Source organism: Pygocentrus nattereri, chromosome 27, assembly GCF_015220715.1.
Source record: "Pygocentrus nattereri isolate fPygNat1 chromosome 27, fPygNat1.pri, whole genome shotgun sequence".
In the NCBI taxonomy this organism is placed as follows: Eukaryota; Metazoa; Chordata; class Actinopteri; order Characiformes; family Serrasalmidae; genus Pygocentrus; species Pygocentrus nattereri.
The window spans coordinates 20,973,072-20,997,690 of NC_051237.1; the positions used below are offsets into that span (position 1 = coordinate 20,973,072).

Consider the following 24,619-nt stretch of genomic DNA (forward strand, 5'->3'; position numbering starts at 1 on the left):
CTATGAATTCAGATGTTAGTCTTTGTTGCCTGTTTGTTGCCTGTTGGTCAGTTTGTAAGAGATATGAGAGGTATGACAAAGCTTAAATGCATATCATGTAGAAGCACAGTTCATTCCACAGTCCATACAGTCCATATATGGAAACTAAGAGAAACAGCCTGTTTTGCATTTTTTGTTTTTGTGATGTCACATAAACCAACACATAATATATTCAGTATATCCACCCATTCAGCACACAGCAGGTTAGCTCCAGTCATTCATGTTGAAGCTATAAGGACTGCTTATTGAATGAGACAAGGCAGCCAGTCAGAATAGAACTCATTTACATATATATCAGTCTTAAAGGCACAGTAACAGTAATAGCCTGTTTAAATCTGTTTTTGGTACTTAAAACCACACAAATGTCATGAAGTGGAACTCAGCAGAATAAACATACCAAAAAAATGTAGAACGTTTGGAGATTTAAGGATTAAAAAATAACAGTCATTTTCTTGAAAATCAAAGAATCACAGAAATGTGTTGAGGTGGGTTTTGCTGCTTTCTGTTTCTTCGCAAGCGAGCTTTCTCCGTTTAGTCCCACTGTGAAAATGCGTCTAATCCACATGTCTTTGACGTCACTGAGTCCAATGGGCTTCGGCGGTTGGAGCTCAGGTGATTGTGGTTGCAGCTGGAGAGGCTGTTTTGTAGCTGAAGCAGACTGACACGTGTTTATGATGGAGAGAGGAGCGTAAACACAGAGAGAGCGGAAAATAAAGAGGTAGATGGAGTGAGATGCACAGGATTAAGGAGTGAAGAAGCGTCTTAAGACTCTTTCTCACCCTCTCTCTCTCTCTCTAGCCTTTTCTTTCTCTCTCTCTCTTTCCTCCCCTCTGTTTGTCTCTCTCTTTCTCTCACTTTTTTTCTTTCTTCCTATCTCTCCCCCCCTCTCTCTCTCCCTCTCCCTCTCCCTCTCTCTCTCTCCCTCTCCCTCTCCCTCTCCCTCTCTCTCTCTCCCTCTCTCTCCCTCTCCCTCTCCCTCTCCCTCTCTCTCTCTCAAATGTGCTGAAATGAACCGAAATGCAAAGGAAGAAAAAGTGAGAGCAGAAAAGAGTAAAGAGAGGTATGAGGAGAGAGGGATCGGTGTCAGCTCAGCTCTGTGCAGATATATTATTGAAGACGCACTTAAGACCCACGCGCACATACGCCGATCCGAGCTCTGCTCAGCGGGGAATGTTTCTGCTCCAATGTTGCTCAGGAGACTTTATGGTGGTTCTCCCAAAATTTATGTGGAGAAATAAAGCTCGGAAGTTGTGCAGATGGTGTTGTGTCCATATTAGGAGCTCCGGGTCAGACCTGTTTTTCTCTGGGGAAAAATGAGTGGAGTATCTGAAAGATGCTGATGACGCACCTGGTAGTAAACAAAGATGTGCCCAACCAAAAAAACCCTTTAATCCTGCAAAGCATTCTTAGAGCATTCATATTTTTGTGGAGAACCACTTTCTTTTCTAAATAACCCTTGAACAAGGTTCTTTTTAAGTGTGTACGTGCAAGTTCTGCCGCATTACATGAAAGCAAGTCTCCTATTATGTTTAAACGCTGTTACATACTAACCCCAGCTACTCAAACTGCAGCCTAAAACTACCCCAAAATCCTAATTCGTGCATTTAGTCAAGTCAAGTCAGCTTTATTGCCAATGTACAGGACATACAGCGCATTGAAATTGTGTTACGCTCTGACCCCGTGGTGTAGCAATAACATTAAACAGACGGTAAACAGGAAAAGTGTGAATTTAAATAGACACTATTTAAAAAAAAACACTAAAAACTAATCGTAAAAATAAACATGAATTGTAGAAAAATAATAAATATATATATATATATATATTATATATATTTGGGGGGGCAGAGGAGGGGAGGGGTCAAAGTAGGCAAATTAGTGTATTTAATGAAGCCTGCTGGTTTGTGTGGGGTATTTTGGTGTGGTTGCCAGTGCTTTAATGTCAGTTTAGTGTGCAGCAGTGTTAGCGAGCGTGTATCAATGTTCATATCTTGACCCCATGCACTCTTAAAATGGATGGCTCTTCAAGGGTTCTTTAGTCAAGACAGTGGTTCCACCATTTACATGCATAAATGCTTCTTTGCATGATAAAATGGTTCTTCAGACTGATGGAGAACGTGCTGTGGATAGTTCCATATAGAATCTTTATGAAAATGGTTCTGTGTAGCACCAAAAGGGTTCCTTTTTTTGTTACAAGTTTGACACTGTAACTATAGCAGAGCCCTTTTTTGGTACTATATAGAACCCCTTTTAAAAAGGTTCTATGCAGAACCATATGCAACCCATTCTCCACTGATCTAAGGAACCATTTCACAATCTGAAGAAACATTTAAGCATGCAAATGGTTCTTTCAGTGTTCATGGTTCTGCATAGACTTATGGGCCTCGTTCACCAATATCTCCCCAAGTTTGTTCTTAAATGTGTTCGTGAGAAAGGCCCTAGGAAAAAGGTCAGATTCAGATTCATGACATGCTGTTAAAGCGCAGAATTGTTCTCACCTTTGTGCTCTTGAGTTTGTCTACATTCTGTTCTTACCTAAGAACATAAGTGGGTTTTTAGAAGGAATTTCCTCTTAGGAGCGGTTGGTGAATGAGGCCCATTGTCTTTACTAAGCAACCCATCTTTTTAGAGTGTAGGTCGGAGGATCTGGTGGCATTTGGTTAAAAAGTGCATGTAGGACAGCTTTGGAACATTTTTAGGGTTCTGTATGGCAAACAAAAGGGTTCTTCTACTGTTACAATGTCAGAGAGACTTTGGCCCAGTCCCATTTCTTCTTTTTACCGTTACCCCTTGGTTTCGAGTGTCACCCTAACCTCTTGGAACTGAGTTACAAGGGGTAGTGGTTGAAGTCTTGCCCTACGAAATGGGACAGCCCTTAAATTAACAAACAACAACAACAACAAAAGAAACGTTACTTCATTAACAGGCCACTAGCGCTGCTCTGTAGATGACCCGGCCCGGCTTCAATGATAGAAGAGAAGGGTAAAGTTCAGCTCCTCACTGCTGGACTTTAGTTACATTTAGGACATCATACGCCTTCAGAGAGGGGCTATAAGACAAATATTTATCATCACCCACTCCTAATTCTTTGGTGATACGAAGCTGAAATCAGCTATTCGCCAGCTTCTTGCTCAAATTTTCCCGTTCCACCTTAAATGGTGCAGCAGTTACATTCTGGCGCTTTAGGCGTCAGAGCTGCCAGCCTATTTAAGGTGGAACGGGAAAGCTAGCTACCGAGGCATTAGCATGCTTTTAGCAAATTTTTGTGCTTGTTATGAAGAAAACAAAAATAATACAATAAACGACATTAAACTGAGATGATACAGTGGTTATTGTATTTATTAACGGAGAAAATACTTAGGTTTGTGGGTTTCTCGCACAGTCATCTTGCCATGTTTTCTTTTTTTTCTCATAACACTCCGTTTGGAGTGTGCCTCTAAAAAATCTCTCTTTGGAGGGCTATATAGGGCAAACACTACGCCCTACCCCTCTATCTCATCAAAAACTGGGACATCCTTACCCTAGACATGAACGCGCATGGAGGGCTAAGGGCTAAGTGTTAGGGGCAAGGGGTGAAATGGGATTGGGCCTTTGTCTTTCCGTCTGCTCTCACTGTTGTCTACGCTCTCAGAGAAAATGGTACTAAACTGTCCCTGGGTCGGTTCCCCCCTTGTCACTGGGGTGGGACCCTCAAGGGTACCTCTCAGTTCCTTTAGTCAGGGAACATAACTGAACCATAATCCATTGAAATTATATTATCTAAGCTGTACTGGCTCCACACACCGTCTCGTCTGCAGGCTTTTATTTTATTGTTCTGTTTTAAAACGCTTGGCTATGAAAAAGTACAGATGTGTACTTTTTACCAGGGAAAAACGTACTTAAGGTTCACAGCTGGAACTTAAAACCACGGCTGTACTTTTGAGGTATATTTACATTGTTTATACCTTAATGAACGAAAAATGTACCTGGATAGAACCTTTATTTCTAACAGTATAGGAGAAACTGCAGAGATATTAAGGAGATCTCTTCTTTATTTTTCTTTGCTATGGGTGTACATCTTTGAGCTGGATTAGCAGGAATATCTTCAGTGTGCTGCGTATGTTCACAATGCACGGGGATTAGTGTGTGTGCTGTGTGAGTGGAGAAGGAGGGAGATTGTGGCAATGGAGTGTGTGTGTGTGTGTGTATGTTTGTGTGTGTGTGTGTGTGTGTGTGTGTGGGAGTGTGTGGGAGAGCGAGAGAAAAACAGAATGTGATTCATATCGGAGTTTAGCTTTAGCCTCCACCAGCGCTCCGCGCCGACCTGCTTAATGATCCTGCTAGATTAAAGACAGACACTGATTGGCAGACGGAGATGGAGGAAAGAGTGAGGGTTAGGAGAGGAAAAAGCAGAGGAGATGGGAAGAGAATGGAGAGAAGAAAGAAGAAAAAAAAGAGTGAAGGGGTGGGGGAAAGATATTCCTTTGTTATTGTCAAATTTTGTAAGGAAAGCTTCAGGAATAGAAATGTTGTTTTATCTGTCATGTTACTTCATACCTGAATTGAATTATAATGTGAAATGAATTGATTTGAATTCAATTGAATTAAATGAACTGAACTGATTGAACTGAACTGACCTGATTGAACTGAACTGATCTGATTGAACTGAACTGATCTGATTGAACTGAACTGAACTGAACTGATTGAACTGATCTGAACTGATTGAAATGAACTGAACTGATTGAACTGAACTGATATGATTGAACTGAACTGAACTGAACTGAACTGAACTGAACTGATTGAACTGAACTGAACTGATTGAACTGAACTGATTTGATTGAACTGAACTGATCTGATTGAACTGAACTGAACTGAACTGATTGAACTGATCTGAACTGATTGAAATGAACTGAACTGATTGAACTGAACTGATATGATTGAACTGAACTGAACTGATATGATTGAACTGAACTGAACTGAACTGAACCGATTGAACTGAACTGAACTGATCTGATTGAACTGAACTGAACTGAACTGATTGAACTGATCTGATCTGATTGCACTGAACTGAACTGATCTGATTGAACTGAATTGAACTGAATTGAACTGATTGAACTGAACTGAACTGAACTGATCTGATTGAACTGAACTGATTGAACTGAACTGAACTGATTGAACTGAACTGAACTGAACTGAACTGAACTGATCTGATTGAACTGAACTGAATTGAACTGATTGACCTGAACTGAACTGATCTGATCTGATCTGATTGAACTGAACTGAACTGAACTGAACTGAATTGAACTGATTGAACTGAACTGAACTGAACTGAACTGAACTGAACTGAACTGAACTGATTGAACTGAACTAAACTGAATGAATTGAACTGATTGAACTGAACTAAACTGAACTGATCTGATTGAACTGAACTAACTGAATCAAACTGATTTAACTGGACTGAAATGAATTCAACTGATTGAACTGAACTGAATTGATTAATCTGGAGTTAATTGAGAGAAAAGTTAAGGCAGAGAGCATGTTGTGTGTATATGCAAGAGAGAGAGAGAGAGAGCGAGAGAAACGAGAGAGAGGGAGCGAGCAAGAATAGGAGAGAATCATAGGAGTTGCTAGGCTAAAAGTCCCCTAATTAATATTTAGCCTCCGCTTCCCAAATAAATGTACACTACTTAGTTATCGATAATTCTAAATCATCTATAGTTCATTCTCATTTATTCATCATTATTAAATCATGCCAGCAAATCTCCAAATTCATACTGTGATATTGAGTGCGACTGGGGGGGACCCGCTTACAATATGGACAAATTGTGGTCAGTGTAGCTGGCTGTTGAGTTTTTACTTGGTTCCTTGTTAAATAACTAACTCTATGTTTATGTGAGGCAGCGAAAAGTGGCCAGGAGCTAAACTGAATTGGACTGGATTGAATTGAGCCGAATCAGTTGAACTGAACTGAACTGAACTGAACTGAATCAAATTGAATTGAAATAACTGAAGTGAACTAAATTAAACTGAACTGAACTGAGTTGGAATAAGTTGAGTTCCGAATTCAGTTAGAAAGCACAGACGCAGATGTTCTTTCCTCTTTAACAAAGAGAAAGAGGTATTATAGAGAGGGGGAGTGAGGTAGAGAGAAAAAGGAGAGAGAAAAAGGAGAGAGAGAAAGGGAGGGAGGGAGAGAGATGTACTGTTTTCTTATTTAACATATATATAATATATTCAGTTGGAGTGAACAAAGAGGTCAAGGCATCTTTCTCTCGTGTGCATATGAGAAGTGATGGAGAAAGGGAGAGGAGAAAGTTTTCTTATTTTTATTTTCTTTTAATACACTTAAATGTAAGCTTTAGAAATTCAAATGTAGCATTAAAGTCCATGCCAAAAAGCACTTTGAATTAAATCTAATTGAATTGAATGGATAGAGAGAGAGGGAGCGAGAGAGGGAAAGAGATTCTTCTACATCTTTCAAAGGCCACTTTCATAATTAAATGTTCATTATTAGCATGAATCCTGCATAAAGTGGTGTGAGCAGTGCGAGCTGAAAGCGTGGATCGGTTCGTGCTTCAGGAGCAGAAAAGGGCTGCATGTATCTGCCAGAGAAAAGAGGAAAAGAGGGAGGGGGAGATAAATGAGAGAGGCTGTGTTAAAGGATTGCAAATTCAAAGTGGTTTGTGAAACGGAGAGGGGATAGAGCTCGATCCCTCCCCTTCATCTCCCCGCATCTCTCTCTCTCTCTCTCTCTCTCTCTCTCTCTCTCTCTCTCTCTCTCTCTCTCTCTCTCTCTCTCTCTCTCTCTCTCTCTGTCTCCCTCCATCCTGTACTTCTCATTCTCTCTTCCCCTGCTTCATCTTGTTCTCTCTCTTCCTTTTATTCTTTCTCTTTCACCATTCTCTCTCCTTGTTTTCTTTTCATTCCTTCTCTCTTCCACCTCTTTCCTTCTCTCACTCATTTTCTCTCTCACACCTTCTTTCTACCATTCTCTCTCTTCCTCTTCCATCTCTTCCCTCTCTACCTCCTCTAACATTCTCTCACTCTCTCCTTTATTTTCTCCCCTTTCCTTCCCTCACTCATTCATTCTCTCACCTCTCTCTCCCTCTCTCCCTCTCTCTCTCTCTCTCTCTCTCTCTCTCCTCTGACATTCATTCTCACTCTCTCCTTCATTTATCCCTTTTCATTCTCGGTCTCCCTCTCTCTCTCCCTCTCTCTCTCTCTCTCTCTCTCCCTCTCCCTCTCCCTCTTTTTTCCTGCTCTCTCCCTGCTCTCTCTCTTTCTCTTGCTCTCTCTCTACCTCTCTCCCTCTCTCTCTTGCTCTCTCTCTCTTTCCTTCCCTCACTCATTCTCTCTCTCCTCTCTCTCTCACCCTCTCCTTCATTTATCCCTTTTCATTCCCGGTCTCTCTCTCACTCCCTCCCTCTCTCTCTACCTCTCTCTCTCTTGCTCTCTCTCTCTTTCCTTCCCTCACTCATTCTCTCTCTCCTCTCTCTCTCACCCTCCCTCTCCCGTTCTCTCTCTCCCTCCCTTTCTTCCTCTTCTCTCTCTCCTTCTCTGTCTCTCTCTCTTCTTCGTTTATCCCTTTTCATTCCTGGTCTCTCTCTCTCTCTCTTTCCTTCCCTCACTCATTATTTCCTCTTTTACCCTCCCTCTCCCGTTCTATCTTTCCCTCTCTTTCTCCCTGCTGTCTCTCCCTGCTCTCTCTCTCTTTCTCTCTCTCCCTCATTCACGCCCTCCCTCTCTCTACCTCTCTCTCTCTTTCCTTCCCCTTATTCATGCTATCTCTCTCTCTCATTCTCCATCTCCCGTTCTCTCTCTTTCTCTCTCACTCCCTCCCTCTCTCCCTGCTCTCTCTCTCTCACTCCCTCCCTCTCTTCTTGCTCGCTCTCTCTCACTCCCTCCCTCTCTCTCTGCTCTCTCTCTCTCTCACTCCCTCCCTCTCTCCTTGCTCTCTCTCTCACTCCCTCCCTCTCTCCCTGCTCTCTCTCTCTCACTCCCTCCCTCTCTCTTTGCTCTCTCTCTCTCTTACTCCCTCCCTCTCTCCCTGCTCTCTCTCTCTCTCACTCCCTCCCTCTCTCCCTGCTCTCTCTCTCACTCCCTCCCTCTCTCCTTGCTCTCTCTCTCTCACTCCCTCCCTCTCTCCCTGCTCTCTCTCTCTCTCTCACTCCCTCCCTCTCTCCTTGCTCTCTCTCTCTCTCACTCCCTCTCTCTCTCCCTGCTCTCTCTCTCTCTCACTCCCTCCCTCTCTCCTTGCTCTCTCTCTCTCTCTCTCTCACTCCCTCCCTCTCTCCCTGCTCTCTCTCTCTCACTCCCTCCCTCTCTCCTTGCTCTCTCTCTCTCTCTCACTCCCTCCCTCTCTCCTTGCTCTCTCTCTCACTCCCTCCTTCTCTCCCTCTAAACCTGGCACACTGTGTTTCTCTCTCAGTCTCGCTGCTGCAGCCCACGGATGCACTTGCTGCGAGCCGTCCTCTTTAACATTTTCCTCTCCGCTCCTTTTGTGTTCATCTTTAGCTGGAGGCTGCGTGGATTAGACGCATCTACCAGCTTCATCTGCCTCCAGCCTGGCTTCTGATACACTTTGTCATTTCAAGTGTTTTTTTTCCTCAAATCTCTTTATACAATGAGACACCAGAAGGAGGGTTAGCTCGAGTGGATGGTAACGCACTGCGGTGATCGCACACAAAATGTGACGTTAATGTGATTTAAATGACCCCGTTGGCAGTGATGGTTCAGGAGAGCCGTGAGTATGTAGCTATGCGTTTTTGACGTAAAGCGGATGCGTTAGTCTTATACTGAAAACCCAGGTTGAGTTAAGGTGACTAGTGCCACTTTGACGTCTTTGTTTTTGTTTATTAGTGACAGTTGTACTCTGGGGCGCTTCTCTCTGTGCACTTCCTTTACTTTATTAAAAGATTTGGGTGTCATTAATGATACGCAAAGACACTTATAAGTATCTTTCAGCACTTTTGGTAAATAATGACCCTTTTAAGGTCTGAGGTTTAAAGAATGCTCTGTGGCTGCCCTGTCGATCTCTATTCAGACACTGACATTAGCTGCCAAAATTCAATTAACTGACTTTGTGGCCTGTGCCTGTGTTAATTGACCTTATTATCCTCCGGTCTCTCGTTCCTCTGTGCGTAAATCAATTATGTCATTTTGATGCTCCTCTCATTCAGTGTGGCTTATAATGCTGCATTAAGTTTTAAATATGTTAGCTGTTGATAAACAAACACGTCCACTAGGCTACAAATGTGCATTAAGTTTGAATTTGTAGGGTGCAAAGTTGAAAGGCTAGTCTGGTCAGCAGTGCAGCTTCCACTCGAGACTCCTCCTTGGGGAAACCTGGTGTTTTGAGACATTTGAGACCAAATCTTTGAGTAACATTATTCCAAATTAAATTATTTTCGACGTGGACTCATCAGTGACCGCTTGTTTGATTCACTGAAGCTCATTTCCAGCCATGGCCGGACACTGCCAGCATCAATTTGGCTCTCGGCGCTCGGTGGCCACTCACGCATTTGTACTGACTTTGCTACTGTCCTGCCCCTGCCCGGCTCTAGGGAAGAAGAAACTCTACATCGGCGCCTTGTTCCCCATGAGTGGCGGGTGGCCCGGCGGTCAAGCGTGTCTTCCTTCCGCCCAAATGGCCCTGGACTTGGTCAACAAGCGGACAGACATCCTCCCAGACTACGAGCTCGAGCTCATCTACCATGACAGCAAAGTGAGTGAAGAGTACAATTTGACTATCCTTCATTAGCATGCATTGACTTAGCATGAGTATGTGTGCAGTGTTATACTCAACCAAGATATGTTCTCGCTTGTTGGTTCATATTAATTATGTATACAGCGCACTATGTGCTGCTCGAAACTCACTCTTATCCTGTTAGGTTAAATTTGCAATTCATCAAATCCATTTACGTGATAAAAGACAGCAGAACACAACCTATTTGCCAAAGAATATTAAACATATTTGATGCAAGGTGCATTGTTATACAAGCGGCCTGCACATCTCTGCGACACATGAAACTGTAAACTTTATTTCCAGCACCTACACCTGAACATTTCACCCAAAAGTGTCACAAAAGTGGTGCGGATGTTATAATTTACCCCATAGGCCGGGTTAATTGTTAACAAACAAACTGAGGGTCTATGTTGATTGAATCAGGTTAGCTCTGCAAGCTAAATGCATAAAATATATGATTAGCGGAAAAAGATTGTCAAAAATGTACAAAATTTAAACAAATAAAATTTCCAGATTGTGTTGAAAATATCGCTGTTGTCAGAACAAAACCTCATATCTCCAAAATGGTAACTTTACAGGAGAAGGAAAAAACCTGCTTTATTTTTGATGGAAGTCAATGGAACCAGACGTTTTTCCAAGTTGTTTTGGGCTGTTTCTTTTAGTCCATTCCTCACAAAATTGACACACAATGAAGAGGTTAACAGACACTTTCAAATTTTGTCAAAAACTGAAAAACGGCAAAAATGGAGTTGCAAGGTTTTGTTCCAACAGCAGTGATGTATGGGAGGATATGGAGATCTCTGATTATTTTGGGGGTCTTAATTGTAACAGCGTGTTAAACCGAACCCCACTGAGAGAATTCTGCACTTTAGCCTGGCTTGTTTACATGCTTCAAAATGGTGCTATATTACAGTCACCAAGAGAGAGAGATAATCGAGAAAATCAGTTTACCCCACATGCAGGGTTAATTGTTAATAAAGAGGCTAAAAGGTTAGTGCCACACTTAATTTAGTGTAATTCTTTGTTGATTGAAGCAGATGAGCTTTCCAGCCTAAATATCTACTACATATGCATTCAAATCAATATGAGATTGTGTCAAACATTGACAAATTTACGCAAATAAAATTTCCAGACTGTTTTGAATATATATGGGAGGACATGGAGATCTCTCATTGCTTACTTTGGGGGTCTAAGTTGCAACAGCTTGTTAGAACTAAGGCTGCACTTTAGGCTGGCTTGTTTACATGCTTCAAAATGGTGCTATATTACAGTCACAGAGAGAGAGAGAGAGAGAGAGAGAGAGTAAAATAAAATGGGAATAACACAGAGTAACTGAAAAATATATAAAATAAAAAAGTTACTTACATGGTGTGCAAACGGTCTTTAGGGTGAACCTGGAGAAACATCTGTCTGATTGCTGTGAAATTTCCCAGACAGCGTTGCTATGGAAATACGAGATGACCAAGAGCATGCTCTACTTAAACCTGTTTAAAATGTATGTTAGGTTCTACCCCCCCTCCACTTCATGTCTGTGTCAGTACATGTAAGGCAGGTTTAAAGTGAGGAGTGACAGTAGTCTGCTGCTCTTGGCTGTGCTTCATTAGCATGGGCTTATTTGGTACAACAATCACACTTTTATGTGTGTGATGATATATTAAGCCTGGCATGTGCAGACTGTATGAGGCTTGTTTACTTGTTGATTGACATAAATTATCGATACAGTTATCTGCAGTCGTGCTGTTCGGATTATTTTGCATTCTGGAGACGTTTTGCTCAAATTTGCAGTTTATCGAAGCCATATAGACACACAGACACACACACACACCCACCCACACACACACACACACACACACAAATGTTAAGGACAAAAAAAAACACACTTTACTTTTAATGTATAGTACTGTGCGAAAGTCTTAGGCACCCAAGACACATTTTCAAAATCTATTTATTTGTGTAGTTTGTGTTTATTTGCTGAGAAAAGTTTTAATATTTGAATAAACTAATTTTATAGAATATTAATTAATAATGATTATATAATATATATAATCATATACATAATAAACAGTGATTTTCTGGATGTTAGCATGTTTGTTTAACCATTTCCAAGCCTCTCCTCGAGGAAGCCCAGTATTATATGTAGTTAAAAAGCAGCTCCTGGTTTGACCAATCAGTGCTCAGTAAATTGAGCTCATGATGTAACTGATGATATTAACGAGTCTATGTGGCGGCTGTGAAGGTGTCAAGGAAAAATATGGACCCAAGAAATTCTTGTTACTTTTTATTGTTTTGATGTTTATTTCAATTATGAATACGACTTTATTCTAATGTATATTGTAATAAACTCACTGCTGAGGTAAAGTGTTTAAAAATGCCTTAGATGCCTAAAACTTTCACACAGTACTGTAAGTCAATGGAACCAGACATTTTTCCAAGTAATTTTGAGCCGTTTCTTTTGGTCCATTCATCTTGCAATGTACACACAATATAAAGGACAGTAGGTTTTTTGTATGTGAGAAACTGAAAATGGAGATAAGAGGTTTTGGTCCGACAGCAGCTGTATGACACTGTTTATTTGAAGCAGAATTGGCTCTGCTTCATTAGCAAACATACACTTAGCATGAGGGATAGCTTGACAACAGACATACATTTCGCCCTTGTCGGAACAAAACCTTGTATCCCCAAAATGGTGACTTTACAGGAGAAGGGAAAAACCTTCTTTACTTTTAATGTAAGTCAATGGAACCAGACATTTTTTCAAGTCATTTTGGGCCGTTTCTTTTAGTCCATTCTTCATGAAATTTACACACAATGTAAAGAACAACAGGCATTTTCAAATTACGTCAAAAACCAAAAAACCTCTGACAGCAGTTATTTCTGTATAGTGACCAGCCATACATACACTGTATGAGATATGTGTTCATGTGATTCACAGTAATTATTTATAAGTGCACTGGACAAAAACCATAATCTGTAGATTACAAGTAGCACAATTCGAGTCTTATGCTGTTGCAGTTTATCAAAGTAATATATACATACTTAAAAATAAAGGCGTCAAAAAGAGTTCTGGCTTGAATTAAGCAGTTTCAGATTTGTGCTTACATTTTTAAAGAACCATTCCCTTCAGGGAACCAAAAGCGGCATTGCTCCAGAGAACCGTTTTTGGCAGCTTAATTTTGAGAGTGTAGATGGAAAAGATTCATAGATTACCAGGCACTGTAACACATTTTGGTTGACATTATTTACTCAGTATGTGAATGCAGTTATCTATAGATTCTTAGTTGTGGTGATTGAAGTCTTACACTTTCTGGAATTTTTGAAATTAACTGTGAAATTTGCAGTTTATCACAGCCAAATACATTTTGCTGCTGTTGGAAGAAACCTTGTATCTCCATTTTTGTCGTTTTTTTTTCAGTTTATGACATTATTTGAAAAGGCCTGTGTGTAAATCTCAGGAAGAATGGACCAAAAGAAATGACTCAAAATGACTTGGAAAACATTCTGGTTCCTTTGACTTACATTAAAAGTAAAGGTTTTTCCCTTCACCTGTAAAGTTACAATTTTGGAGGTGCAAAGTTTTCCTTCCAATGACAGCGATATGTAAGATACACATCTCTAAAACGATATCTTTCTTATTCATAACCTTCATGCACCTTAATGCCACAAGTCATTTCAAGCAATCTATCGATTCAGTCATCATGAAATGTTTCCACAGTGTGAGGAACAGCTGATGTTTTCAAATGAATGAGGCGTTGATTTGAAAAGCGCTGGGGCTGGTGATAAAATTAACCAGGCGCATACACATGGTAGGAGCTTGTGGCTCACTTTCTTGTTGACATCAATTATTTATATGGTTTGCGAGTGCCATTTTCTGTAGCGTTGAAGTCGTGCTGTGGAAAGTCTTATGCTTTCATGAGATGTTTTGCTTAAATGTGGAATTAATCCAAGCCATATAGATGCATAATATACACATGCAAATACAGAATTATTTACACAGTGCATAAAGGCTATTATCTGTAGTTTTGGCGTGCTGTTCGAGGTCTTATGCTTTCAGGAGATGTTTTGTTTATATGATTAATTAATTAAGTCCATATGGATATATACTCACATACATACTGTATGAGCTCGTAGCTCGCTTGCTTGTTGACCTTAATTATTTGTACAGTGTGGAGTGAATGCCTTTATGTGTAGATTTTATGTGGTTCTGATTAAAGTCTGATGTTTCAGGAGATGTTTTGTTTAAATTTGCAAATAATCAAAGCCATATAGATACAGTAGATATTGTATGTATGTGCAGTGATACACTGAACCAGCACACACACACAGTATTTGTTGTTGGCTGATATGAAATATTTATAAAGTGCATATTTACCTTTATCTGCTTCCAGGAGATATTTTGCTTAAACTTGGAATTAACCAAAGCTGTATAGATTCATATGATACATATTCATGTACAGTGAATACACTAAACCAGGTATATATACTCTAATTACATATCCACTACACAAATGCCATTATCTTTAGATTTGAGGTCTGGAGATACATACGACACATGCATACGCTGCAATACGGTAAACCAGAGCTGTTTATGTGACTTGTTTACTTGTTGGTTGGTATTAATTATTGATTAATTCATTATTTTATAAGTGTTATCGTCTGTAGATTTGAAATCATGCTGTCCCAAAGTCTGGCACTCACAAGAGATGTTGAGCTTAAATTTGTTATTTATGAAATCCATATAGATACATAGGCTACGTATACATGTGATCATTCCTCCAGCACACCGTATGAGACATCACTCGTTCGTCAATATAAATGATTTATACAGTGCAGAAATGGCATCATCTGTAGATTTGAAGCCATGCTGTTATGAAATCTGCCACTCTCAGGAGATGTTTAGCTTAAGTTTGTTATTAATACAACCCATATAGATACGTAAGATACATATACATGTGATAATTCATCCAGCACACTGTATGAGACTTGTTGGTTGATATTAATTATATATACAGTACAGGAACTGGCATTATTTGTATATTTGATGTACATTTTGGAAAATGTTGTGTATATATATGGACCATCATCCAAAGAGGAGATACATGGTTTATATATATAATTTGAAAATTATTCATTTTATGTAAATTTCATGATGAACAGAAGAAGAGAAATGGCTCAAAATGAGTTGAAAAAATGTCTGGTTCCATAGACTTACATTAAAAGTAAAGTATATTTTTCCTTCTCCTGTAAAGTTACCATTCTGGAGATATGAGGCTTTGTTTGTACAGCATCTATATATATCTATACATCTATATACATAGATACACACACACACACACACACACACACACACATTAATCCACTGAACCAGCACATCCACTGTATGTGACTTGTTTACTTGTTGGTTGGTGTTAATTATTCATACAGTGCTCTGTATGAATGCCATTATTTGCAGATCTTAAGTCGTGTTGTTTGAAGCCTTATGCTCTGAGGAGGTGTTTTGCCTAAATTTGCAATTTATCAAAGCATTAAGTCATTAGTTAGCCAACTGGTTCTGTGGTGTACAGTGATTGGGGTAATAAGCTGTCCCCCTGTGATTTATAAGGTTCGTTTTTGTACCATACTGGGCATTCATTATCATTACACAGCTAATATGAATTTCCTCATGATGATTCTGAATGCAATTCCGTGCTCCATCGTTTATTTCAAAGAGCTTCAGCCTGAATTAATGAAGAGAGAAGAGAGGAGCGTAGCGGAGGAATGTTTTCTACTCTCGTATCTTCATGCTCTCTCTCTCCTTTTCTGTTCTTGGGATTCATAATGGCTTAATGACTCTTAAACAGCCTCTGGTATCCATCCGTTTCTTTCGTTTCGCACAACTCCCTCTCTCTCTCGTTCTCTCTGTCTTTCTCACCTGCTTCTTCTCCTCCCCCGCACTGGAGTTGCCAACATTCACGCGCAGGCTGCAAACGGTTAAACCTCTGTGACTGGTCGGTATTGCTAAGAGATTCACTGTGATTGGTCGAAACGGCTCCGCATTGGAACCCCACTTCAAAGGCATGAAGCAAGAGGGGAGACTGGGGGCGGTGGTTGGCGTGGCAACCGTTGCCAAGACAACTGCAGTTCAAACAAAACACACAACTCCGCAGATTCCCACCACAAAAGGGAAGAGAGGGAGAGAAAGATCGCGTCCTTCTGCAATCGCTGTGAAAAACAGAGGGACGCGTGAATCGATGGGTGAAGTGAGCGGGTCGGTGTCAGTGTGTCACCTGCTGTTCAGATGTGTGAGCTGCTGGAAATACTTCAGTGCAGTGGTGTAGATAGCAGTGCTGAGATTACAGACAGTGCAGACACACATACACTGGTACACTTTTCAAAATAAAAGTGCCAGAAAGAGTGTAGGGCCCTATGAAATCATCTTTCTCTGATTTTCATCAGGATTTTGTGACTTTTTTCTTTCTCTGTGATTTAAATACTTAAGTATTTGTTCATTATGCTCGTAATCATTTTTCTATTTGGTATTTAGAAGCTTTGTCTTGTTTTTCAATCAACAGAAATTGTAGCCTAAATTGAGTTACATCAGCAAGGCCTTTACTTAGGGCCATGATTGTTAATATATGGAAAATATTAACAGTGACCACGTTTACATGCAGCCTGATACTCCGTTAACAATCCGACTAATAGCTCAACCTCAAATATCTCTACCTTTTTCCGAGTAAACAACCGCCAACCAATAAATTTGACTTGCTCTGATCTTTAAAAGATGGCGGTGGGACGGGCGTCCAGCTTATGTATCTCAGAACACGACGTCTTCCTCTCGGCCTTCTTTAATAAGTACGTGTGAAGGACGTTTTCCTGAGTCTGACATCATTTTAAAGTAATTCAACACACAAGCACTGCTCACTGCTGCTCATCTCACTCTGACTGCACTAGTGATGCTCGCTGTCACGGTAACGTTTACACTAAGCTGTTCTCCACACATGCACGTCATTTTGGATCTGATTACTTGGAGTGCCCACGTAAACGAAGATTTTCCAGACTGTTGAGTAGAGTTTTAAAGTAATTAAAAACACAAGCACAGCTCACTGCTGCTCATCACACTCTGACTGGGCTCACGTGATGCTTGTTGTCATGGTAACGTCTACACTAAGTGGTTCTCTGCTTTGGATCGGATTATTTATAGTGCACATATAAATGGAGATTTTCCATCGGATTGTTGAGTAGAGTGAGCATAAACACACCTCAGTCTTAATCTATAATCCAAATGTATTCAATAGGATTGACATACAAATCTTTGCATGTAAACACAGCCAGTGAACAGTTCTAGCTGGTTTACTTGAATGCATCATAAATCACCTCAACTCAACTGCAACAAACTGCACCGCTTTCCACATGGTTACTGAACCTACATGCAACAAAAGGGTGCTAAACTGTCACTGCAGTAGTACCCACTAGAACATGTTGTTAGTACCTTTAGTTAGAGGCCATAAATGTACAATATTCCTTTGCAAATGTATGTTTTAAGTTGCTTTGACTTTACACACCCAGACTTGTTTCCAGACCTTTTATTTTATTCTGTTTAAAAAAACTGAGCTTATGAAAAAGTACAAAACTTATTTAAGCCACAGAGTGGGGCCTTAATTCCACTGTTGTATCTCTGAGGGTACATGTACATTGTTTCTTGATGAATGAAAAATGTGCCTGCACAGTATCTTTTCTTCTGACACTGTAAAAGAGCAAAGATGCCTCAGAAACATTCAATTATTGGACAGTAAGAACAGTGCTCAGTGCAAAATCCCTGCTCCCTACTCCACTGTAACAAAAGCAATGTAGATGGGAATATTAGCTGTTTTTCTCCCTTTCTTTTCTAATTAAAGTTTTACATCAGCAGGTTTAAATCTTAATAGCACTAGCAGCAGATCTGTTTATTTATTGACAAAATGTCCACAAATATTTCAAACCTGCAACATGCTTTTTTCCTAATTTGATGAAAAAGGGGGTTGCTAATAGCACTCAGATGGTTTTTGTGTGCTTCACTAAATAAGAGAAAACCAATTTGAACCCAGGATCTCATGAACACACATTTTCAGCCAGTTTTATTTTCATTTTGAGAGTGTATCAAGTAAAACGGTAGTTCTCCAAGCAGGGAGAATGGAATAAAGTCAGTCATATAAACCACGAACAATGTACAAATTCAGGTCCCTTGGCAGAGCTACATGGACAGTGAGTTATGTTCTTCTGCCACTTATATCTATGGTTCTCCATGGGCTAGAAGGTCAGACAGGGCTCATTTTAAAGGGCAGGATGAGCTCTGCCAACATGTACAGGTTGCGATAAATTGGATAAAGCCAGGCCAAGTTATACGGCTCTGAACAATGTCCAAAGGCAACCCCAGGTTGTTCCAACCCAGTTTGCGATGCATAGGGATAAAAAAAGGGAACCATCTGGGGGTCCTTGAGACCCAAAATACACCCTATTTGATTCTGCTCGATGCCTATGAAGTGCTGATATGAGAGATGCTGCTCTAACATTCGCTTGATCAGAGGAAAAATCGACTGACCAATGGCAGAGATGAATCAGTGATGTTAAGCATGTTCCTGTCTTGATATTACTGATTAACCTCCACAGTCAGCCAGCTATGCCATGTGCCTCTACTCCCTTTATGGCAGTATATATTGTTTGCTTAAAGAACAACAGCTACATAAAATGTTCAATACTTTCTGGGATTTAGGAATAATCTCCCCAAATTCCTTTACTTTTATAAAACATCTACTTGTCAGATCATGTTTTCTGAAAACGCAGACTCACTTTTAAGCTTTATCTCAGCAGTAGCCGCTTTTCTCGCATCTCGAGCAGGAAACGTTTTCACAAGAGTAGAACAGTTTCTGAAAGTTAGATTTTTTTTTTACGATTTAGGAATAATCTCCCCCAGTTTCTTAATTTTACTGCATTTTTTCATACGTGAAATGCAAAATCAAATCAAACTGCTTTACAGAAGTAAAACATACTATTTGAAGGCGTGAAAATGAGCACTATAAAATGGGATCAGTGTAAAACCAAAGACATTCAGTACGTTAAAACATGGATCAATCAGGAACGTTTTTTTTTAAAGACTATAAGTAACATTAGTAAGTAACATAAGCTGAAAAATATGAATACATTGAACATACTTTGCTGCAATGCATGCATCATTTACACATAAATGAAATATATTGCATCAACAAAATTATTCACAGAAGTCATAAAACTGAAAGACATTCTGTAGAAAAGTATGAACAAATTGAAATCATTGCATTTAATGCATCAGTTTTCCAAGTGTCAGTTGTAGTATTCTGCAGGTATTTCCCTGAATTATAATTCAGCACCATAAACTGCTCTTCCCCAACATTATATTGCCAAAGTCAAGCTTTTCTCCAATGTCACACTGCCAAAGTCAATATTGTAATAACGTATAGTGCACTGTGTTGCAGGAATCGCTTTAGATTAGAATTCAGCACCATGGACAGCTACATTATAAAACATGGGGAGAGAAAAAAAAACAGTCATTAGGAGGCAAAGCAAGCAGCAAATGTTCATTCAGGTCTGGCCTTAGGTATTCAACCCTGCTGCACTGTGGGGTGACAAGAGCTTTGGATAAAAAGGGCCCACACTTATTACCATGCACCTGAAGTTCAGCGTTAGATCAGGGAGCCAGTGAGCCTGCACATGCTGCCAAGCCATTGGTGGATTTCAGCTCTGTTTGTTTGATAATTTCACCCTACCTTACAGACACATCATCAGCAGTGCATTCAGAGACTTTGGCTTTGTCCCCTTTTAACTTATCTGCCCCCCAGAGTAGTTAAATGTTCAAATTGGTCAAGGCAAAGTGGATCAGCATGTAGAATTGCAGTGTTATGTGAGCTACCTTGTTTCCCATCACTGTATAAAAGAAGCTCTATGCTGCCTTTATTGTGGAAGGCACTGCGATGGTTTCTGAGCTAGTCTTTGTTGAGTAGTCTAGTCTAGTCTTGAAAAAAATCAATAAAAACAAAGATATTTCATTCATGTGTTCTGTGAAATCCTTTCTTTAGAGTGCATCTTCACATGAAATTAACATTTAAAATCAAACGTCATGTAAAGTCGTCAATAAACAGGCAAAGATCAGATCCAACAAAGACAAAAATAGACAAACGTAAAAAAACAGGATCATGGTACGTGTCATGATACACAAGCCATGAAAACGTATTTTTTCATGTGATCTCAAGTGTTTGGTTGTATGGACTGTTATTACACTAGAAAGGATAGTGACAGAAACAGGATCATGGCTGTCAACGTTAAAAATAAAAGTCCTATAAAAACTTCTTCTTACCTTCAAGGCTTTACATGGTCCGGCTCCGATATTCCTTTATGATCTCATTTCTTTATACTGTCCATCTCGTGCTCTCCGATCTTCTAATGCTGGACTCCTAACAGTTCCCTCAACTAGACTTTCTACTATGGGTGGCAGATCTTTCGGTGCTGCTGCCCCCAAACTCTGGAATTCTCTACCTTCCACTCTTCATAATTGCTCTTCTCTGTCTTCCTTCAAATCCCTGCTAAAAACCTTCTTTTTTCTCTCTCTGTAGCCTCTGTTTTTTAATGATGTAAAGCATCCTTGGGTTTGTGAAAGTCACTATATAAATTGAACTTATTATTATTATTATTATTATTCCTATAAATTGCACCTTTTTAAGTATAAGTGACCTGTGTTCATGCACAGGTGTACATTCGATTTCAGTACCTTGCTGTACCAGTATTTTCGGCACAACCCTAGCCATCTTATCCGAGAGGACATGCCTCTACCAGATTTTATGAATGCCTGTAACTTCTCATTGAATGATTTTTAAAAGCTTTTCATCTTGATTTTGTTTGAAAAGTCTCGTATATTTATGAACATAGTAAGCGAACCCTTTAATTTGGCTTGTTATTCTGTATATTGGCAGTGCATCGGCCTGCAGAAGCTCTACAAAGCTCTCCTTTGGAGGAGTAAGGAGAGAAACCTACTGCACAGACAAATTTATAGATATGAACAAGACTCTGTCAGCAGCAGCACTGAGACAGGGGTTCAAAGGCAGCGCTAAACCTTAATAAGAGCACCAGTAAAACCACAGCCATTATACAGGAGCATAGCTTCTGACTTAAGGAGTCACAGACATTACAGGAACATTACATTACATTACAAGACAATGTTCTGCCTAATTAAGTCAATATTACGTCAATACTAGGTCTCCTCATCACAAGCTGAGGGGATGAATGAAGGCTAGCACAAACTTCCTCCACTGCTGCTTTGCAAACTGCCGCTAACACAACATCATTGAACAGCTTAACATGTTTGAAGGAGAAGGCTAACTGCTAATTCTGCTAATTAGTTGACTAGCATAACACTGAGTGGTGGGGGAGAGGAGGCCTGTCCTGCCCACCTAGAGAGAGGACAGGCTTTCATGGACAGATGGCCATGGTATCACCAGGGGTTTTCTTGGGATTGATTGAAGATGGGACTAACACTTTTTTGCAACACACTCAGAAGCTTTTTCTACTTTTTATGATTTTGGTGTGCTTCTGAAGGAAGATAATAAAAGTATGGCCTCCCGCAACACACGAGATTGCTTTAGAAGCTCTAATATACCACTAATGCAGTGCCTAAGTGATCTCTAACAGTGCTCCAGTTATTCAGTGTACAGTTAAATATTATATTGATTTTTATCAAGATGTTTTTTTCGGTCCTATAAAGGACAAAATTTAAAATTCTTTATTTGTCTTTACAATTGTATTTGTTTCCTGAGTTCAAAATATTGGGGAATATGAATATATATATATATATATATATATATATATATATATATATATATATATATAAAACATGTGCCATAACTTTTGCAGGGTTTTTTTTTAATTCAGCAGATAAACAGCAATTGTTCATTAAAATGTGCAGAAGTGTATCCTGTAGAGGATGCTTTAACTTGTTTTTGAGAAAATGTTAGGTGCCCAAACATTTGCATAAGTCTGTATCCTATCCTATTGTGACCTGTCCAGGGTGTATCCTGCCTTCAACCCAGTGACTGCTGGGGTAGGCTCCAGCTCCCCCCATGACCCAGAAGGATAATCAGCTTAGAAGACATTATGAGCACCTCCTTGTTTCTACACTCATTGTCCATTTTATCAGCTCCACTTACTGTATAGCTGCACTTTGTAGTTCTACAGTTACAGACTGTAGTCCATCTGTTTCTCTGATACTTTATTAGCCCCCTTTTACCCTGTTCTTCAGTGGTCAGGACCCCCATGGACCCCCACAGAACAGGTACTATCTGGGTGGTGGATCATTCTCAGCGCTACAGTGATACTAACGTGGTGTTGGTGGTGTGTTAGTGTGTGTTGCGCTGGTCTGAGTGGACTAGACACAGCAGTGCTGCTGGAGCTTTTAAATGCTGTGTCCACCCACTGTCTCTATTAGACACTCCTACCTTGTCATCCACCTTGTAGATATAAAGTCAGAGACGGTAGCTCATCTGTTGGTCATCCTCTAGTCATGGTCACAGGACACTGCTGGCTGGATGTTTCTCAGTCCAGCAGTGACACTGAGGTGTTTAAAAACTCCAGCAGCACTGCTATGCCTTATCCACTCGTACCAGCGCAACACACACTAACACACCACCACCACATCAGGCTTGTGCACCAGTTTTACACATAACACATGGGCAGAATGTGTCAGGTTTGCATCTAAGACTGGCGCTAAAGACTCACAACCCTGTGCTCAGAGTTTTGACTCAGTTCACTGAACGTTATCCAGAAGGATTGGGGGTGTCATCAAGGAGTTTTCTAAGCAAATGTTAAGACAAGCCATTATATTCCCCTTGTTTAGTTGTGGTAGAGGTGAGCAAGGACTGCAGGTCCTTCGATGTTCACCTGGGTTCTTATGTAATTTTCTGGATGTGTCGTTGCTGCGCTCATGGAGGAATTTGAGAGAGCAGTTACTTTTTCACACAGCGCTAGTTGATGTTGGACAAAACTTTTTTTCCTTCAGTAAACGTTCAGAAACTACGTTTGTGTTTAATCCGATCATCTTTGTCTCTGTTATAGTAGACAAGTTAGTGAGTTTGCTTACTGCTATACGGTTGCTTGGCTAAGTGCTGCTGCATAGACCAGTGCACACTCAGCCAACCACAGCAGGTTTTCTACATTTTTTCTTTTTTTTTTTTTTTTGCTGTAACTCAGTGTGCAGCTCTATGCCATCGATAGTATATAATTGTGGTTACGACTGTGTTTACTTTTATATTTTTACTGTTTATCTGCACCATAATAGAGGATTTTTTTCAAATCTTCTGGTATAGTCCCGGTGATGACCTTTATTTTTGTCTTCAATCTCTTACTAAAGGTGGAATCATGAACGTTGACCTTCTCTGAGGTGAGCGAGGCCTGCAGGTCTTAAAATGTTCGTCTAGGCTCTTGTGTGATTTCCTGCACGTGTCATCAGTGTGCTTATGGAGGAATTTGAGGGGGCAATTACTTTTTCACACAGTGTCAGTTGGTGATGGGCAACTCCTTTTTCTTTCAATAAACATTTAAAAGCGGTATTTACTGTTCAATCTCATCTTCTTTGTCTTTTATTATATTACAAGTGTGACAAATATGCAAAAACAGGAGAAACCTGATATATCTAACTTATTAAGATGTATTTAACTTATTAATGACTTATAAATGACTTATAAATAAGTCTTTTAGTAACACATTAAATAAAAACCTGCTAAATACATTTAATACAAGGGGTATTAAATATTAGTTAAATACAAATTAAATACTTGGGTGATATTTGGCCACCCAAGACAAAACATTTGGGCTCCCTGGCTGAGACATATGAGCTACGTCTCGTTACTCGTCCTACATGAGATGCTAAAGCACTGAAAAGTAAAATATAAATAACAAGAAGTGGAAATAAAATACTCAGCTTGACAGGGTAGATTTTTTCTCAGTGTGTTTGGTTGATTTGTTACGGCGGGACCCAGCTGTACTATGTGGAGCGCAGACCTACACTTGGCTTCCCCCCTCTGGGCAACAGAGTGAGCGAGGGAGAGAAAGAGAGAGAGAAAGAGAGAGAGAAAGAGATAGAGAAAGAGAGAGAGAAAGAGAGAGACTCAAAAGAGCTTCCAGAGAGAATATGAAATTCAGCTGACCACATCCAGGGAGGCCAGAGAATCTTCAACACGCATACAGGAGACAACGCAGTGAGAGGAGGAGAGAGAGGAAAAAAGAAAAGAGGGATGAGGAACGAGGGGTAGAAAGTCCACTGATTTTCCAAAATCTCTGCTTAATTCTATCTTTTGGATGTAAAGATGTCCATTCAGAGTGGATTGCTGTGAAGTGGCTCATTGCAGAGAAACTTACAGACTCAGATGTCTTTACAGTGGTGGTGATAGGAACCAGGGGTCATGGCGTCTACAATGCAAATATAGCCATTATATCCGTCCATCCATCCATCCATCCATCCTCAACCGCTTATCCGGCAGCAGCCTAAGCAAAGCCATTATATTTATTACCCAAAAACGCATCATAAAACTCTTAAAACTCAGGCTTTCCATGTACACTGCAAAAAATGGTATCTTGTGTAATCATAAATTGTGCTTACAACAATCTCAACAGGAGTGATACTAGATTTATCAGCTATGTTTAAGATAAATTTTATTTAACAAGATACCATTTTTGCAGAGTAATAGTTTTCTGTGAGGGAGTTTTAGATATAGAGAGATAAAATAAAACTTGACGTCTGGTTCCTATCACCACCATTGTGAACAGTCCTGACTCGCTTACTTTATCCAGAACTGAGCACTTCACACCAAGTGACCTTGAATGACT

The 24,619-nt window shown here is 40.1% G+C and overlaps 1 protein-coding gene across 4 annotated transcripts in view; it reads left to right on the plus strand.

Annotated features, from left to right (window-relative positions):
* Positions 1 to 24,619, plus strand: part of gabbr1b (gamma-aminobutyric acid (GABA) B receptor, 1b) — a 223,113-nt gene that overhangs the window by 115,581 nt on the left and 82,913 nt on the right. For 3 of the 4 annotated variants that reach the window (XM_037535400.1, XM_037535401.1, XM_037535402.1), the window contains one exon: positions 9,579 to 9,739. In XM_037535400.1, the coding sequence (XP_037391297.1) occupies positions 9,579 to 9,739 (161 nt within the window). Of the gene's footprint in view, positions 1 to 8,388; positions 9,740 to 24,619 lie in introns of those variants that run through there. The other variant, XM_017711387.2, reaches the window with a different exon arrangement.